The 18538-nt window shown below is 43.0% G+C and overlaps 2 protein-coding genes across 2 annotated transcripts; both read right to left on the bottom strand.

Moving 5' to 3' along the window:
- Positions 1 to 3326: 3326 nt before the first annotated feature.
- On the bottom strand, positions 3327 to 5577 carry LOC306733446 (E3 ubiquitin-protein ligase TRIM47-like). The gene is given in 3 exon segments (XM_079214681.1): positions 3327 to 3782; positions 3784 to 4927; positions 5449 to 5577. Coding segments are annotated over 2 exon segments (1464 nt in total). The 5' UTR covers positions 4917 to 4927; positions 5449 to 5577; the 3' UTR covers positions 3327 to 3451.
- Positions 5578 to 11717: 6140 nt separating this feature from the next.
- On the bottom strand, positions 11718 to 18085 carry LOC306733464 (armadillo repeat-containing protein 1-like; the record flags this gene model as incomplete). The annotated part of the gene is made up of 6 exons (XM_079214706.1): positions 11718 to 12032; positions 12532 to 12606; positions 15240 to 15356; positions 15737 to 15920; positions 17745 to 17836; positions 17924 to 18085. 6 exons carry the CDS (start codon positions 18083 to 18085, stop codon positions 11841 to 11843), a joined length of 822 nt encoding a protein of 273 aa, XP_079070832.1. The 3' UTR covers positions 11718 to 11840.
- Between the last annotated feature and the right edge of the window lie 453 nt (positions 18086 to 18538).

Genomic DNA, 18538 nt, shown 5'->3' with positions numbered 1-18538 from the left:
CTTGTCTTTTTTTTCTTCCTCTCTGCAGTTGCCCCTGACTTGTTGGATTAACGATGTATTTTGCCATTTGCTACTGTCAATTTATGAAATTGTACTTGTGCAAATTATTGAATAAATGTTTAATAAAAGAAGAAGAAGAAAACTCTGTAAGTACTGCAACTTACTGGGAGATGGTGATGTTTAAAACTTTAAAATAACAAAGAATTCTCCGCTGTAGAAATCATTGTTTGTACCGAGTTCACTTGTACATTTCCTGCGTAGATCATCATGGACAACGGACCGGCCCATCGCAACGGGAACGCTGCTCAGTGGCAGAAAGGTGAGAAAACTATAGAGAGCCGTTTAACGGTGAAAGCTCATTGTTATGCCTCCACGACTGTCATGGCCGGAGGCGTCCGGTCTATTCTCGTGAACACAGTATCTCCAGAACGCCTCGGGGGGGATTCTTCAAATTTGGCCCAAATGTCCCCCTGGACTGAACATTATTTTCCACCCATGTCTCTACACATCTTGGATAGTCTTTGTATAACTGCAGTAACTCTGGCTGCCCAGCAGATGTCGCCATTTTGACTTGTAAAACAGTAAATAAGTTCCAGCACGACTGCTTCATGGTGATTTGAGGCTTTATTTCTTCCACCAACAACTAACTCTTGGTCTTCGTCCGCTCTCGTGCAGCTGGAGAGGCGCTGGGCGACGTGTTCGAGGTGTCCAGCATCAGACGAGAGGACTACGCCTTCCACAAGGGAAAGTCTGAGTACGAGGACATTCTGCAGAGCAACGACCTGCCGTCCACCATGACACCTCGAGGACATCAGGCCCCTGCAGCGTTCCTCATCCTGGCCGCGGGGCTCGACAAGGTGCTCGCATATTGTCAGACTGAGCTGTTATTTATCTGTAAGTGTGAACAATAGAACCTGGACTGCCTGTGACTAACTTTTATTTCTTCATTTCCGACGCAGCATGGCGTGGATTCTAACGCCCCTCTGCCGTACTCCCACATTGACATCGCTGGGTCCAGTGGGCCGTTCCCCGGTGTCCCAACAGGAGCTCCCATCCTCGCCACGGCAACAAACTACTTACTGTCTGATAGTTTCGAAACGGATACCCCCCAGTTTATATTAAAAAAATGTAAAAACACGGCCTCTGCAATCAATGCCAATTACAATTTGGAACCGTCTAAATACCAATGAAATCCCTGCCACAACACATCATGGAGCAATGTGTACGTCTGACATTCCCTCATCCCTCAGATTGCTTTTCTGCCACGATGTCCCTGCTCTCTTTTCTAAGATGTCGTGACACTCGTCCTGCCTGCAGCCGGTGTCAAAGGACCCTGTTCTTAAGTGGCCTGAACCAACATATATACTCTCAGGTGTACAATGGCAGTATGAAATTACCATTCTGTTTTTATGAGTGTATGTGTGCGACAAACCGGGAACACGGTTGTGTGATTAGAGATGTTGTGTGTCAGTCAAACCTCTCATTGATCAATAAAAAAACTAAATTTAAAACGCTCACTGTGGTCTTTGCATATCATTATTTTTGTGTATTACACATAAGTGATCAGAGGGGAATAATAATAATAAATATTGTCTCTTATACGTACATTTCTGCTAAACTCACCTACTACATTCAGTGTTATTCCTTAATATAGGCTCATAATACATTCAGTGTTACTACTTTAATATAATTGTGTACATTCAGTGTTAATCCTTTGGCTTGACCTTTAACCTGTAAACACATTGTAATACATGCTAGCTACCACTAGGTACGCTATTTAAACAAACCGTAAAAGTCGGGTTACAAGCCGCTTCTACATTCGGTGGGTGTCCCCGCTGTAGCGAGCTAGCGCTGCTGCTAGCTAATGCTGCTGCTAGTGTATAGCATGCCACATATGAATATATGTGAATGCATACAAATGTCACAAATGAAATGACAAAAATGACTATATGAACATGTTTATTGAACTTTAACAAAATTGCAAAGTGTAAATGTAAAACAAATCTTTTTTGGGGCATTTAGTCCGGTGCTTCTTTAATGTGTCTTGTCCATATAGTAAAGCAATAATGATAACAAATAAAAAACCAGATGTGCAGCCCATTGATCTGTAGCTGTTGTGATGCTTTATTGTATGAAAAGCAAGGGTACCCTCTGCAGCCGTAACAGAAGTGTCTGTTTTACTCACAAAAAAGTCTGTCACTTTACTGGATGAGCTCTCTCCTCTTGCTGCAGTTTTGTGTTTTGCAGAGTGCACGTGAGCTTCCAAATCGCTGCCACCTTTATTTGCCACTGACACGTGAGTGCCTGCTCTGCATGTCATGCACTCAGCTTCCGAAGCATCACGGCCGAGGCGAAAACATGGGTATTTTTTTCTCAGTTCGTCCGTGAACTTACATTTAGGTTTCGGCAGATGTCATGTGCTGTTGTAAACAATGCAACTAGTGGAGGTGGCAAGGTGCTCAGTGATGCCAGATTGGAAATGGCCAAGTATCGTACCAAAGGCTCAAAATGGTGGTATTTGGAGGATAATTATCGTGCATCTGGCAACACTGAGATCGGTCGACCAATGACAGTCAGAGCTCGCGCAAGAAGGTGGAACATAAGGGAGATACCATTTCCAAAACTTGTAAGGGCGTAATAACTAGTTTGTGAAAGACCCAGAGGAACACAAATATCCAACGAGGCAAAATCCCCGGACGTTTTTGGAATCCCTGCCAGACGCATTTTTTAGGTCTCGAAAAGAGGACATGTCCGGGAAAAAGAGGACGTCTGGTCACCCTATGATAACAAGTGTAATAACAATACAGTCTATAGTCTAAAAAATACATAACGATTATCTTTTTTTAATTGTCCGTAAACTCCACATCCATCTCACCAATATTCACAAAACAAATCAAAGTTGGCCAAAGTGACGAATAGTTATTCAAACCACTTTTCACACCAAAAAAACATTTGCATCTATTCTATTTATTAACTTTCATCACCCAATAACACATACTGTATTCTGTAAATGTAATAGGCCTCACTCTTAAATGAAGCTTTATGACAAAACTATTAATCAACATGTTTTCTGTGGTTGCACATCAGATATAATTAATTTACCGGATTTACTCAAAGTCAGACTTCAGCTTCATGTATTTGGTGTCTTTAAAGAAGGCGCTTTCTTCTGGAAGTGGAAATAAATGTCTGTGGATTTAACAAAGGTTGAAATGAATATTCTCCATATAATGTGTCAAGATGCAGAGTTTAAGAGATGAACGCGTCCCACGAATGTGTTTGTATGTAACGGGATACATTTAATAAAATGTCTTAATGACGTGAAAATCAATCACCACAGTAAACAGACTCTGTATGAAATAAGATGTAAAGTTAAACTGCTTGATATTCACACAGAATATGTACAGTTATTCTCTTCAATGAATAAAATCATTACAATGAACAAAAAGAGTGATTAGTTTACTCTGACAGGAGTGATGATCAGAGGTGCAGAGTTTGTACCACCGTAATTAGGTTCAGGACTTAAGTATGGGAAGAGTTTCTCCTTGAAGCAGCAGCCAGTAAAGGAGTAGATAAGAGCTGCAGCTTCTACGTCATAGAAGGAGACCAGACCCTCCTCATAGTCCACAAACACCCCCACCTTCTGAGACCCAGGCTTCAGGGAGAGAACAACTTCAGGGTCGTCATTAGCTTCATACTCGTCTCCATTTGTCAAACCTATAGTCCAGTAACCCTTCTGAGGACTCGGTGTGATGTCTCCCTTCCTGTTGATCGACTCTCTGTAGCTGAGCTGTATCAGGATCAAGAGTCACTTCCACTGCAAACTTCTGGACCGTCTTTAGCTCAACTTCAACCAGCTTCTTCATCTTTCCACTGAGAGTCTCCTCCAGCTGAGACACAGCTCTCCTCACAGTCCCCTCATATGAAGCTGGAGGAACTCTGACCTTTGTCCAGTCCTTGGTGGGAGGTGGGAGGTGGATGTCTAGGGACTGGAAGCTCTGGAGAAGGTGGAGGTGGTCTTCAGAGAGGGAGAGCTTCTCCACCTCAGTGCTCCTCTTCATCAGCTCAGAGATTTCCTGTTCCAGCTCTTTGATGGAGTCTTCAGCCTGTTTTTTTGTTGCTCTCTGCTTCTCTTCTATGGTATTGATGAGCTCGTTCAGTTTTCTCTCAACAGACTCCTTCAGATCAGTGAAGACCTGAACACCTTCTGCTTTCTCTCTGTCTGCATCTTCCTCACTGAGCTCCACTATGTGTTTGACCTCCTGAATCTTCAGTCGTCTCTTCTGGATCATCTCCTGAATTTCAGCCTCTGTCTTCTCCAGCTCGACCTTCTTTCCTTCACATTCTTCTTTCAGAGGAACAAACTTGTGCGTAATGTGGTCTAACACAGTGCAGAGCATGCAGACACATGCCTGGTCGGTCTGACAGAACAGCTCCAGAGGTTTATCGTGCTTCGTACACATCCTGCCTTCCAGGTTCTCCACAGGCTCGATCAGCTGATGTCTCTTCAGGCGTGAAGCTGTCAAATGAGGCTCCAGGTGAGTCTCACAGTAGGAGGCCAGACACACCAGGCAGGACTTCAGGGCCTTCAGTCTGGTTCCAGTGCAGACGTCACAGGGAACTTCTCCTGGTTTGGACTCTTGTTGCTCTGAGCTGCTGCTGCTGGCTTTCTGTTGAGCCGACTGTCTGACATGAGAAACCATCTCAGAGACCAAAGTGTTGACGAGCAGCTCAGGTCTTGAGGTGAAAACCTTTTTACACATTGGACACGTGTTCTGGTCGTTTGTATTCCAGTAGTCATTGATGCACTTTTTGCAGAAGTTGTGTCCACATGGTGTGCTGACTGGATCAGTGAACACATCCAGACAGACGGAGCACAGGAACTGATCTTCAGATGGCAGATAGTTTGCAGCAGCCATATCTACACACACTGTGGAAGAAAAGAAAAACATTTTATGGAAAACAAAGTTAAATTATTTGTTGATCAAGCAACCAAGATCAAAGTCGGGCCGACAGACTCAACCTTGCTTCTATAAATAAATAAATCCAATGTGCATTAAAGAACAGCACTGACATAAAGCTCTGCTCACCTGATGACAAACACATCACATTTCCTCCAGCGGCTTCACAATAAAAGCCTCCCGCTGGTAGAACAATTTTATTGTGAAACAACCAGAGGAAATAGAGGAAGTGATCAATGAACAGTAACAATAGCAGGAATGTCGCAGTGAGACTAAACTTAAAACCAGAGATTCAGTTACAAGTTACTAAAGTCCTCCTGAGACACTTTAAAGCTGTTAAAGTGAGTTTATTTGTAGTGGACTTTGGACAGACAACCATAGTTATATTGTTAATAATTCATCAGGTATGTTATACTTCCTGCCTGCGTAAAGCTAAAGTTCAGAGTTAATCCTGGTGATTAAAGGTGTAAATATGATCAGATGTACTCACCAGTGTTTGGAAGAGACTCTGTTGTGTTGTTGAGGAAAACCTGATGAAGTCACTTTGAATTGTCTTTGAGAGAAAAGCAGAGACTTGTCTCGACTGCAGTGTTTCTGTCTCTGAGGAACTTAACTTTCGTTTCTGGAGTGTGACGTAGGAGCTCTCCTTTCCAGTGTAGCTCCGCCTCTTACCTGCAGCTCTGTGGGTGAACACCTCACCTTTACCTCCCTGTGACTCACATGGAGTAGTCTGGTTTAAATCTGAGGAGATTAATGCCATATTTACCAATTATTACAAATACTATTTACATCAGAAATACATAAAACTGACTCTCAAATAAACGGCCAATTGGAACATTTAAACTCGTAAAACGGTGATAGTTTGGACTCTGACTGTATGTGTTGTTTGTTTTTTGTGTTGCAGGGCGGAGAAAGCAGAAGGCAGTCAGAGAGAGGCCGGGGCATAGCAAAGGTGAGCTCAAACCTGTTGGAACACTTCCTTATATCAACTGTCAATCAACTCAAAGCAGATTAGTGAGCTGTGTGGTGTGGGCAGGAAACTGACTACATTTGGAAATAGTCAAATATTTCTCAGCGACTCTTATTATATTTATATATTTTTATTATTGTGAGCGCACAGAGTCTGAGCGAGGACGATATAGAATGAGAGGAACAGGAGGAGACAACCCCAACCCCTCCTCTTCCTCCCCTCTTCCTCATGTGGACCTTCCATGACGACCCTGCCAACGCCTCGGCCTCCATCACTCCGGCCGACATCCATCACTTCCTGAAGTGGAATTAGTTTTTTATTCCAGGTTCATCCATGACAGTAGTGTGTTGTAGTTTATTAACTTAACCTTCCTCTTGTGTTTGGGTCGGCACCGACCCGTTTTGTTTTAGGATTTAAATGCATAAAAGAACCATATAAAATGTGGTTATTGCATCAAGGCTTTTTGACTTTGTCAGGAACCTCTATTTCAACAAAATAAAGCAAAACAAAAACGTTTCACTAAATTATAAAATGCTCTGGTTGAAATTATGACCTTTGTGTTGTTCAGGCATGAAAACGGGTCAGGGGTGAAAAAGGTGAGAAGGATATAACCCCTCTAGGGGGGGTCCGGGGGCATGCTCCCCCGTAAGAAAAATTTAAATATTCCATATTTTAAAGCATCAATCTGATGCATTTTGAGATGCTTTTTTTGCCAACCTGGGGAGAGCTGGAGAAACTTCAGCCATGAGTCAAAAATGATTATGGCATCCTTACTAAGTATTATGCAAGCCATTTCATGCTGTCACTGGGTCTAACATTTATAGGGGGGGGGGGGGGGGGGGGGGGGCAGTGACGGGCGAGTCAGTGCCGAACAGCGTCACTCGTCGAGAAGCTGACAAACTATGATCATTATGGGTTTGAATTATTCTTTTGTCAATACCCAAGTGTACATATTTATATACATATACACACATACACTACTGTTCAAAAGTTTGGGGTCACCCAGGCAAATGTTCAGCAATTTCTCACATGGAATAGCCTTCATCTCTAAGAACAAGAACAGACTGGCGAGTTTCACATGAAAGTTCTCTTTTTCTGGCCATTTTGAGAGTATAATAGAACCCACACATGTGATGCTATGCATTGGGAAGGCCAGTTGTAAAGCTTCTCTCACCAGCATAACTGTTTTAAGTTGTGCTAACATAATTGCACAAGGGTTTACTAATCATCCATTAGTCTTCTATGCAATGAACAAACACAATGTCCCATTAGAACACTGAGTGATAGTTGCTGGAAATGGCCTCTATACACCTATGTAGATATTTCATTAAAAACCAGACGTTTCCACCTAGAATAGTCATTTACCACATTAACAATGTATAGTGTATTTCTGACTAATTTAATGTTATCTTCATTGAAAAAAACAGTGCTTTTCTCTGAAAAATAAGTACATTTCTAAGTGACCCCAAACTTTTGAACGGTAGTGTGTGTGTGTATATATATTTTGTAGACTTAATACTTACAATATGCAATACTGCTGTACTATACTGAATATTGTTTTGCTACTACTACATTTCACTTCATAATATTACACTTATATGCCATAATATGTATAATGTACCAGCCTTTTTATTTGACCATATTATGTCATACTGACACTAAAATAAAAGTTGGATAACATCTCCATTGTCCTCTCCTTATATGTAGTGAGGTGTCGGTAGGTAGAACTGCAGAGCCGCTGACTCGCCGCTCTCCTGTCTGACGTCACACGCTGCCACGGACTCTCCGCTGCCAGTAATCTCACTCGCTGTCTCTCCAACAACGTTAGCTAATGTGTTAGCAAGCTGATTAGCTTGCTATTATTAAACTGGTGGGAGGGAAATGAAGCCGCTGTAGACATCTTAACGCTGATTGGCCAAGACTCGACACGTCAAAGATCTTCTATTGCTAAGATGATCACGACCTCAGTTTTTTTTCCGTGTCCCACTCCAATCTCAGAAACGGCGGACAGTTGACCCCCCCACCCCCCCCTCCCAAAAACAAAAACTCTTCGGATCTACACGATCCACGTAGGTCACCTATTTTGGTTTCAAAACGGCGAATTTCGCCGAAAGGTGAGGGATTTTCATGTCTGGTAGTTACGTGTCGAGCATGCTTAGTCCCTCAAAAGTACCTTCGTTGTTGACCGCGAAGGATGGGTCGCCACGGCAACAGCGACTCACGAATCATCAAAAGCTTTGGGGGCTGGCATCATGAAAGTCGTATGTTTGTGAAGAAGTAATTTGATGTCTACTAAGAGAAGCATGGCAAAGTATACAAACTTTTACTTTCTGTTGCCATTAGCTGGCGCTATGACTAATAAAGAATTAGACAGCACATGTCTTCAGGCCTGAAGTCTCATCAAACATGTGAAACCTGGAAAGGATCTTAGCATGTGGAGTCGAGTTACATCGGTTTATTCGGTCACGGCAAAGGATCAAACTTCTGCAATTGCTCCGACATGACACCGTTCAATGGATCCTTACAATCTTCAAGGTGATGCATTACCAATGTCTTAAGTCTCTTCCGACGCAGTTTGAGAGTGATCTGAATAATCTGTGAGGAGCACGGTATACAAGTAGAAAACATGTAACTTTCTGTTGCCTCTAGGTGACGCTATGACTAGGATGAAAAATGAGCATATGGATGTCTTCAGGGTCAGGAGGTCATGACATATGAGAAATATGGAGCAGGTTACATTATGTTCGGCCGAGTTAAAGCAACTTCCATTTTCATGGAAAATGGTGTCTCTTTGCCGCTGCTCTGTGCTCGCATAGTTCGATATTTTTAAAATCCTAACTTTTCCCTGCAAAGGTCTCAACATCATATTGCCCGAATATGAAATCAATCGTGTTTAATCTCTAGGAGGAGTTTGTTAGAATACATTGCCTGAAAACAAGGAAAATGCCAAAATTGAGCGGTTCACTGCAGCGCCCCCTGGTGTTTGAATATTATGAAAACATGTGGGTACGTTAAAGGACACGATGTTGACATATGCTACAAAGTTTGTGAAGAAAGGCCAAGTAATTTGAAAGTTATGTGTATTGACATATTGAGCCACGCACCTAAGAGGTTAATTCGTTAATAACTTCTAAACGCAATGAGATATCAACAAAGTTGAAAGTATCGTTTGATCACATTGAACCAATGATGATCCACAGAAAGTATTGCAAGAAATGGACCTAGCGTTTAGGAGGAGTTGACAAGAATGTGTTTTTACAAAATTAAAAATGGCAGAAAATCTAAGTAGGCGGAGCTTAAGGGTCTCAATTTGTTTTTTGTAGAGCAGTCCCACCTGGACATGTGTGCCAAATCTCAGGTCAAGGGGTCTTAGGTGGCAAAAATGTATAGCTTTTACATCCACAGGGGGCGCTATTGAGCTATTTTTTCGACTTTTGTCCGACACCCAAATTAAATTGGCATTTTTGCCGAGTCGGATGGGTGTGCACATTTTGAAGAATGTAGGTTTAGCCCAAGCACCTCTTTTCCCTGCGCAATGACAAACAAAAAGAATAAACATTTGAATAACAACAGGGTCCTCGACTCTGACTACGTCAGTGCTCGGGCCCTAAAAAGTAATTCCACTTGAATAAAACCTGTGTTCAGATCAGTTCATAGTGATTAAATATTAAGACGTTTAGTAATGTAACATGTTTGTTCAGAAGGGAACTGGACCTTTAAATAATGATAAATATTGTTGCTCCTGTTCAAACTGAATCAGTCATAACAATCAGTTTTCTGACATTCAGACCAATACTGAATCCAGATCAAAGCGTGACGCTGACGTCTGACAACCGGCTCCTAGAACGTGATTGGACAGAGTGTGGTGTGGGCGGAGCTATGAGCACACCTGGAACTCACAGGTGGACAAACAACAGCATCACATCAGGAAACACTGCTGCAATAAAATACAATAACAAGAAGATCTTCATGTGATTGACTTCTCCTGTGAAATAAATAACAATAAGCCAGTTCATTTTGTCTTTAAGAAGGCATAAATAAATAAATAATAAATACATAGTTTCATGATAAATAGTTCTGAAGCTCAGACCGTCAGCAGCTTAAAAACATGAACCTCAGATTAAACTGTGCAAAGCGCTCGCAAAACCTCAGCCGTCCACCTTCTGATGTAGAAGACAACAGGAGAAACGCAAATTCCAGCAGGATTTAAAGAAAACAGTGGAGGGTAAATAGAGAACATCTCTGCAGCTAACGGGTAACGAGGTAGCGGTCAGATGCAGCTAACGAGTTAGCGGTTAGCTGCAGCAAACGGGTAACGAGTAATCAGTTAGCTGCAGCTAACCGGCAGTGGTTCCCAAACTCTGCTTGGAGCAAGAACAATGTTCGCGCCCCACCGCCCCAACAACATTGTAACAAAATGGTCCAACTTTTTGTGACTCCTCCATCTGTGCTTTTTCAAATAATAGAAAAAAGAAAATGTGAATCCCTTTCAAGTAAACCAGATTGCTCCATCAGACAGAAACTAATAACATTTGCAACAATGCAAATAAAGTCTGTACAAAAAATAACTAATATTTGGCAAAAAACAACAACTATTGTGGCTGCAATTAACCTGTTTTACACTGAATATATTTTCAAGATAAAAACAATAACGTTCAACCTGTGAAAACAGAATGAGTGAGATGTGTGAGCATCAGGTTGTATCAGTATTAGTGGCTGCAGTGAGCTGCTCTACAACTCTTTTATAAACGGAGTTGTAGATTTGATACGGCTCTCAATTAATGCTCAATGTTGAGCTGAGATCTGTTTTCTGTTTTGAGAGCCAACAGCAGAAAAGACTTCACGGAGATGTCACAGAGCTTTTAGCAAAACACCTAGAGTCGTTGAGTCATGCATGCGCAGCGTAACCTGTTAACAGAGTAACTAAACATGTACATGAAATACAGGTATTTCTCCATTTATTTATTATGACGTTTTATGTCCGTGTACTTTGTACTTTTGTACTATGTAAAGTTATCATGTTCATGGAGTGTTCATCCTGAAACCACAAGGTAGCGGTTCATCCCATGTCTCCATAGTTTCATGTTGAAGTGTCCTTGAAGCCTTGAGCAAGACAATGAAGCCCCAGTGCTTCGCAGCAGCTCACTGCTCCTTCATTACAAAGGATGTAACATGCAGAGTATAATTTCCCCACTGTGGGATTAATAAAGGATTATTTAATTTTTTTAAGAATCTGCATCTCCCACTACCGCGCCCCACTAGAGGGTCGCGACGCACAGTTTGAGAACCACTGAGCTAACGGGTAATGAGTTAGCGGTCAGCTGCAGCTAACAGGTGACGAGTTAGCTGTCAGCTGCAGATAAAAAGCTAACGGGTAACGAGCTAGCGGTTAGCTGCAGCTAAAGTCCTTCATGTTGTCACATGTCACCAGCAGAGATGTCCACTTGTTGAACTGGAACACTGAAAACAAATGTGAAGTCACTGTTTGGTGAAACCAACCAGCTAGGTGGTGAAAGACGAGGATTTAAATTCGACTGACCGATGAGAACACCGAGGAACCGAAGCAGCAGCCGGTTCCGCCTCAGAGGAAACGGAGGCGCCTCTAAAACACTCAGTCTGCTGATCAGATTAATGAGGAGGAAAAGGCCGAAGGGAGGGACGTCCTGTTCGGTCCTCTTGTTCATGTCGCTGCAGGCACTTCCTGTCTGTAGAGAGAACGTGGTCTCACAGAAAGCTCAAACTGAAACCACAAGTCCGTTATGTGTCATTATGATCCGCTGTAAGGGCATTAAGGTGCTGCTCGTTCAGTTCCCACACTCACTATTGGAGGATCGGTTTCCGTCTCCCCAGCTGAGACGGACAGCAGTGACATTTGGCAGCTGGTGGATTTTGGCGGGAGGTTTAACGGAGGGTTACCAGTAGAAGGAGCGGGACAGGAAGTTGGTGGCGGTTCCCAGCCAGCCGTTCCCGTCCGGGCCGGAACCCACGCGGCTCATCGCTTTGTCGGGCTCCTGAGATGGACTCTCTTCCTCCGGCAAGTAGTCCGGCAGGTCCATGTTCTGCTCCGCCTCCACCGAGCCGTCCTCCGCCAGAGGGATCAGAACCTGCAGACGACAACCTTTGTTGAGCTATTGCTGATGGAGTCCCACAGGGTACACTGCTGGGTCCTCTGGTGGTTCTCTACCGAGCTCTCGTTACGGCAAAGAGGTTCTTCACCGGTAATACGTCGCTTAGCAGAAGATGACCGATCTTTACGACCAATAAAAAGCCTGGGACTTTTAAAATGATTTCCTAGATAAGAGATACATATTTCGCTGACACGTTCAGAAAATCATTCTTCCCCTCCAAAATGCCCATAAACATTAATAAACACTTCAAAATGTCCCTTTATCTGCATACACCTACAGTATTGTGTGTAATAACCCATTTAAAAATGTAAGTCGCTTTGGATTAAAGCATCAGCTAAATGAAATGTAATGTAATAATGTAATTTATTAAGTGCTGGTTGATTATGACATTACGGACAGAGTCCTTAATTGAGCTTCATCAATCCTGAATCTATTTTAAACGTTCATTAATGTAAACAGTCAAATCAATCCCGACCTCCTCTCCGCTGTCTGCTTTCAGCACCTGCTGAGCCGTCATCACCTGAGTGGACGCGATCGCAGACGCCAGAGCCTGAAACACAGTTATTGACTTTAATTCATTCGTCAGCGATGTAAGCGTTTCTCTTCAAATATGATGCATGAATACATAATTTCAATCTAACGACACATGAAGCTGCAGCTGAAAGGATTCTTTTTGATCTTTGAGGTCAGAAGTCAAGTCAACAGTTGTATCTGGAGACCAGTGTCTGTTCTTTCACTATTATTAGTTCATACTGTCTGTTGTGTTGCATCAGTAGAAGTCTTTAAGTCAGTGGTTCTCAAACTGTTTTTGTCACGCCCCACTTTGAAGGAAGAAAAATGTAAAAAAAAAAAGAAGAAATGTAACGAAATGTTCCATGCTGAATTTTTATTGAAATAACTTTTTGTGACTCCATCCGTGGATTTGATACGGCCGCTCTCAACTAATGCTCAGTGTTCAGTTTTCTGTTCTGAGAGACGCAAGAGCAGTGCCATTCATCCATCCATTAATTTATTTATTCATCCATCCATTCATGTATTCATCTATTCATCCATGCATTTATTTATGTATTCATCCATCCATTCATTTATTCATCCATGCATCCATTCATTTATTTATCCATCCATTCATGTATTCATCCATGCATCCATTCATTTATTTATCCATTCATGTATTAATTTATCCATCAATTCATTCCTCCATTCATTTAATTATCCATTAATTAATTAATTAATGCATTCATCCGTCCATTCATCCATCCATTCATCTATTGATTCCTCTATTCATCCATCCATTCATTCATCTATCCATTTATTCATCCATCTATTCCTCCATTCATTCATCCATCCATCAGTCTCACAGAGACAACTCTGTGAGAAAGGTGATCTCATAGAGATCGGCTTTTTTGCAAAACGGCAAGAATCGGCGAGTCGCGCAAACGTAGCCTGTTAACGGCGTAACGGCAACATTTACAAGAAGGTACAGCATTTCTCCATGTATTTATTATTCATGATGTTTTATGTCTGTGTACTTTGTAAAGTTCTCATGTAGCTCATGGGGAGTGAAACCACAAGCCGGTTCATCCCTGTTCTCTCCATAGTTTGTTGAAGCGTCCTTGAACAAGACCCTGAAACTTAAATTAAAAAGGATGGTAAAATGCAGAGAATAATTTCCCCACTGTGGGAGTAAAAAATTACTATAATAAATATCGCCGCGCTCCACTAGAGCAGCGGTTCCCAAATGTTTTAGGCCACGCACCCCCTTCTACATCCCGACCGGTTTCACGCACCCCCAATCTCCCACACCTTAAAAAAAAACGCAACAGAGCCTATTTATAGCCGCATAAAATCGGACCAATGCGAGAACTGTTTGCTCGCGCGTGGCGTTTGTTACAAGATTTAGTCCGCTGTATACATGTCAGTTACACAAGGCGTCACTTTTAAAGAGCAATAAGGATGGCGAGGACACATGCACAGGCTCAGAGGCAGATTGCATTTCGCATTTATTTACTTAAACACAGTAAGCCACGTAAAGAACAAAGAGTGACACATGCATAGGCTCAGAAACAGATATAAATAAAAAAAAGGCTCCAGGGGTGCGCGCACCACACTTTGGGAATCCCTGGTGTAGACCCAACACATGAATGAGACTGCAATAGTTTTTGGCTGTTTTGTAACTCTTCCAATTTTGATCAAAAAAATGTAAGGGGCTTCTGACTTGCACTGGCATGCTGGTGTTCAGGTGGCGGCACAAATAAGAGGCTTCAGACAGCTGTTAGCCAGAACCTCACTGCACAACACGCACTGTGGCTTCGGGCAATCTGCATTGCCAATCCAAGTGAAGCCCAGACCCAGATAATTGTCATCATATTTCCTCTTTTTTTTCCCAGTCTGATGCTCACTCTCGTTTCCTCTTTTTTCACCTTGACTCCGCGATGGGCCTCTGTGCTCCCGGTTTATCTGTGATGTCCCTTCCTCCTTCTCCGTCTCCTCCGTCTCCTCTTTCTCTGACTCCCGGTCGATTTCTTCTCCTGGTCTCTCCCCAACGCACCTCTCCGTTTCTCTCCCTCCGGTTCCTCCCTCTCTCTCTGTCCCTCTCCTCTTTTATTACTGATAGCTTTAGATGTCCCACCTGACAGCTTCCCCGATTTCAGCCAGTTTAACATATTTCCATGGATGTTGCTGAATGAATGAAATGACGTTAGGTGCACAAGCTAGGCTAGCTAGTGTGTACGTAAAAGACAGTCTGGCGGCCGGACCGGAAGTGCATCTATTTATTAAATTGTACGTTTTTAATTTTAAATTTAAATCTTACAAAGGGAATTTTTATAATTAAAAAAATCCTACTTAATTTTTGTTAAATTATGTTTAATATTAATTATTACACCATTAGACCACCATTAAATTTTTCCTCTCGCGCACCCCCTAGAGGCAGCTCACACTTTGGGAATCCCTACACTAGAAGATGGCGCCTCACAGATTGAGAACCACTGCTTTAAGTCAACATTTAGTGAACAAACATGAATGTTTTGATCTAACAGAATAATCAGCTTTATTCCATATTTGTTGGCGTTTAAAAAACTACATTTTTCAGACAACGTTTCCAGAACCACGAGAACACAAACTCTACCGATGACGTCATCAGCAGCCAATCAGAGCTGAGAATGAGACTTTGAGCGGGCTCACCTCGGCCTTCAGGTCCGACCGGACCCGGACGATGCATCTCTTCAGGCTCATCTGGAAGGTGAAGCTGATGACGCCTCGGATCCTCAGCAGGGCCTCCTCACACTGACCCCTCCGGCTCTGAGGGGGGAAGGAGGAAAACCTGAACCTCTGAGGAGGACCTGGACCTCTGAGGAAGAATGGTGGCTGGATGATGGATGGATGTATGAATGATGGATGGATAAATGGATGGATGAATAAATTAATGGGTGGATGAATGGAGGAATGGATGAATAAATGTATGTATGGACGAATGGATAGATGAATGAATGGACGGATGAATTAATGAATGGATGAATTAATTAATTCATTAATGAATGGATGAATAGTTGAATAGATGGATGGATGAATAAATTAATGGTTGAATGAATGGATGAATGAATGAATAAATTAATACATGAATAAATGAATGGAGGTATGGATAGATGACTACATGAATGAACAGATGAAGTCTGGCTCACGTAGTCGTCCAGCCCGTCGATGTGCAGCACCACGGTCTTGGCCCTCTTGTTGGTGGTTCCCATGAAGAACTGGGCTCTGCGGCGGCTGCTGACGGCCTCGTCCGGCCCGGAGCCGCCGCTGGAGGCCTGCAGCAGCTCGTAGACCTCAGAGGCCAGCAGCCTGGTCTCTCCGGGGGTCGTAGATCTGGAGGACCAGAGGAGAGAATCCTCGTTAGGGTGTCGATGACCCTCCAGCTTCTCAGGACTCTCTACTTCAGTTCTCTCTCGTGGACAAAGAACTTACAAACGGGTTAAATTAAACAAATGATCCCTCAAAGGCATACAAACCTAACTTTACTAAAAAGAACGAAATACATTGTCAATTCCCTGCAGTCCTGATTGATGAAACTCCGAGAGGGAACAGTTATTTATTATTACTTTATTATTGATAATCTGACATCCCGTCAGAGCCTGTGATGTTGTTGTATCTTGTTGTGATAGTGGGTGAGCTGTACCCAGCATGCAGTTCGGCAGTGTAATTTCATAAATGTACAATTATTAGTGTTACAAATTGTTTATGTGCCACCTTTACCTGTTAACCTCTTAACGTTCTGCTGTCACGCGGGCGTCCATTTCAACTATACACTGTACATTCCGTTGTACATTCCATTGTACATCTATTTATAGTTCGGTACGAGTGCCATATGTTTCTGGAAACCTACGATTCTTGTGATTCCAGCTGTCCACTCCGTTGCATCATTTTATCATTCCATTGCAGCGGAAAGTTATGAACGAAAGCGTTTTTTTTTTTAGCATAAAGTCATGTTTGCATGGGAGCACAGCTACAAACTCGCTATCAAAATGTCCGCCGAAATCTAACGTTTCCAATGAAACCCCACTTGAACCAATAGGAGCTTCATGTCCTGACTGACAAGCTACATTACCCAACCAGAAGCTACGTTGAAGTTTAGGCTCAGCCTCTATTTTCTTACGTGGCTCAATCCTGTCACGTGGTTTCGGACAGCCAATGAAATTCCCTAAACAAAGATAGGCAGGAAGAGGGGGGGCAAATAATCCCAACAGCCTTCAATTTGATGAGAAGAGACAGCTGCTGTAGAGCTTCAGTCTGAAGTGTAAATTAGCATAAAAATGCATTTATACTTAATTTTCTCTGTGTCAGCAATACTGGTAGTATATATGAATAGTACCTATATAAGTTTGCAAGACTATAAGCCTTTTTAATAGGTATATATAATATATATCGTGAATATTTTCAATCTCAAAATGGAAAAACGCCTAGACATTTCATTAGAAGAACATGTGTAAAATATTCATTTTCTGTGATATTGTTATCAACTTTTTACTTAGACTAGAAAAGGCTTCAGGCTATGGTCCCATTGTGTTTTCCAGTCCATAAGTCCCATTTATAGTCATCTACAGGCATCTATTTACAAAGAAATGTTCAGACGGAAATAAAAACCTTATACTTTAGTGTGTTCAAACTCATATAACTCAGTGTCAGCAGCACTTAAAGTGATTCTGACTATTGAGGGAAAAAAGCTTCAGAGTGTTACATTTCAAAAGAGACCAAGACCGGCATTTACTCCAAATAGTTCAAGTACAGCTTGCAATTTACTTTGGGTATACCTGGATAGGCATTTTTCGTCAAATTTTACAGGAATGTTAAGAGGTTAAAGAGTGTTAATTGTGGGTTATTAATTGTTGATATGAAGTTATAACCATGACTAAAGTTACAAACATGACTAAAGATATAAATGAATAAAGTAATAACATGACTCAAGTTATAACCATGACACGTAACCGGTATACAGGACACGTAAGACAAACAGCTCCGACTTGTCTTAGGTGCCCTGTATACCGGTTACCGGCCCTACTCACCTGTGCGTGACGCCCTGGAGGCTCACCTGTGCGTGACGCCCTGGAGGCTCACCTGTGCATGATGCTCTGGATGTTCACCTGTGCGTGACGCTCTGGAGGCTCACCTGTGCGTGACGCTCTGGAGGCTCACCTGTGCGTGACGCTCTGGAGGCTCAGCAGCATCCCCAGCTCCGCCTTCAGCTTCTCCTGGTTGGCTCGGCATTCTGCCAGGTACCGGATCGCCTGGGACCAAACAACCAATCACAGTTAGACTGGTGACGGCTGGAGGCGGAGCCAACTGGTGTGTGTGTGGGTGCTGGGGCGGCTCACCAGGAGGGCGGAGTAGACCACCTGAGGGTTGGGGTTGTCCAGAAACAGGATGAGTCCCGGCAGGCAGCCCCGGTCCTGGACGATGGCCCTGCGGTTCATGGGGTCCGCCGCCAGGTCCCTCAGCTGGTTGACCACCAGCAGGGCGTCCGGCTCCGCACTCATGGCCGCCTCTCACACACCAGTGCAGTGAGCACGGCTGCAACGACACATCACACCATCTGAGTACAGGTCTGAGGGTTTGAGGATCTGAAGGTTCAGGGTCCACAGGGGAGCCGAGGGACCGGCCACCACCGGTCTCCACCGGTAGAGACCGGTAGAGGAGACCGGTCTCCATTATTATTATTATCATTATAATTATCATTATTATTATTATTATTATTATTAACATCAGTATTATTATAGTTATTGACATCATTATTATAATTAACATTATCATCATTATTAACAAGATTATTATAATTAACATGGATGTCAGCCTCACGTCACGTGACAACATGGTCAACGGGACCCTGTACCGCGGCTCGAGGAGGGGGAGCTGCCGCCGCCCCAGCCCGCTCCTCGGGTGACAACAGCCGGGAGAGCTCACCTGTCGACCGGCAGCTGAGCTACCTGTCC

This window comes from Taurulus bubalis (genome assembly GCF_910589615.1).
Source record: "Taurulus bubalis genome assembly, chromosome: 1".
NCBI classification, from domain to species: domain Eukaryota; kingdom Metazoa; phylum Chordata; class Actinopteri; order Perciformes; family Cottidae; genus Taurulus; species Taurulus bubalis.
Note: the sequence above shows the minus strand (reverse complement) of the source record. Positions and strands in the feature narration are given on the sequence as shown.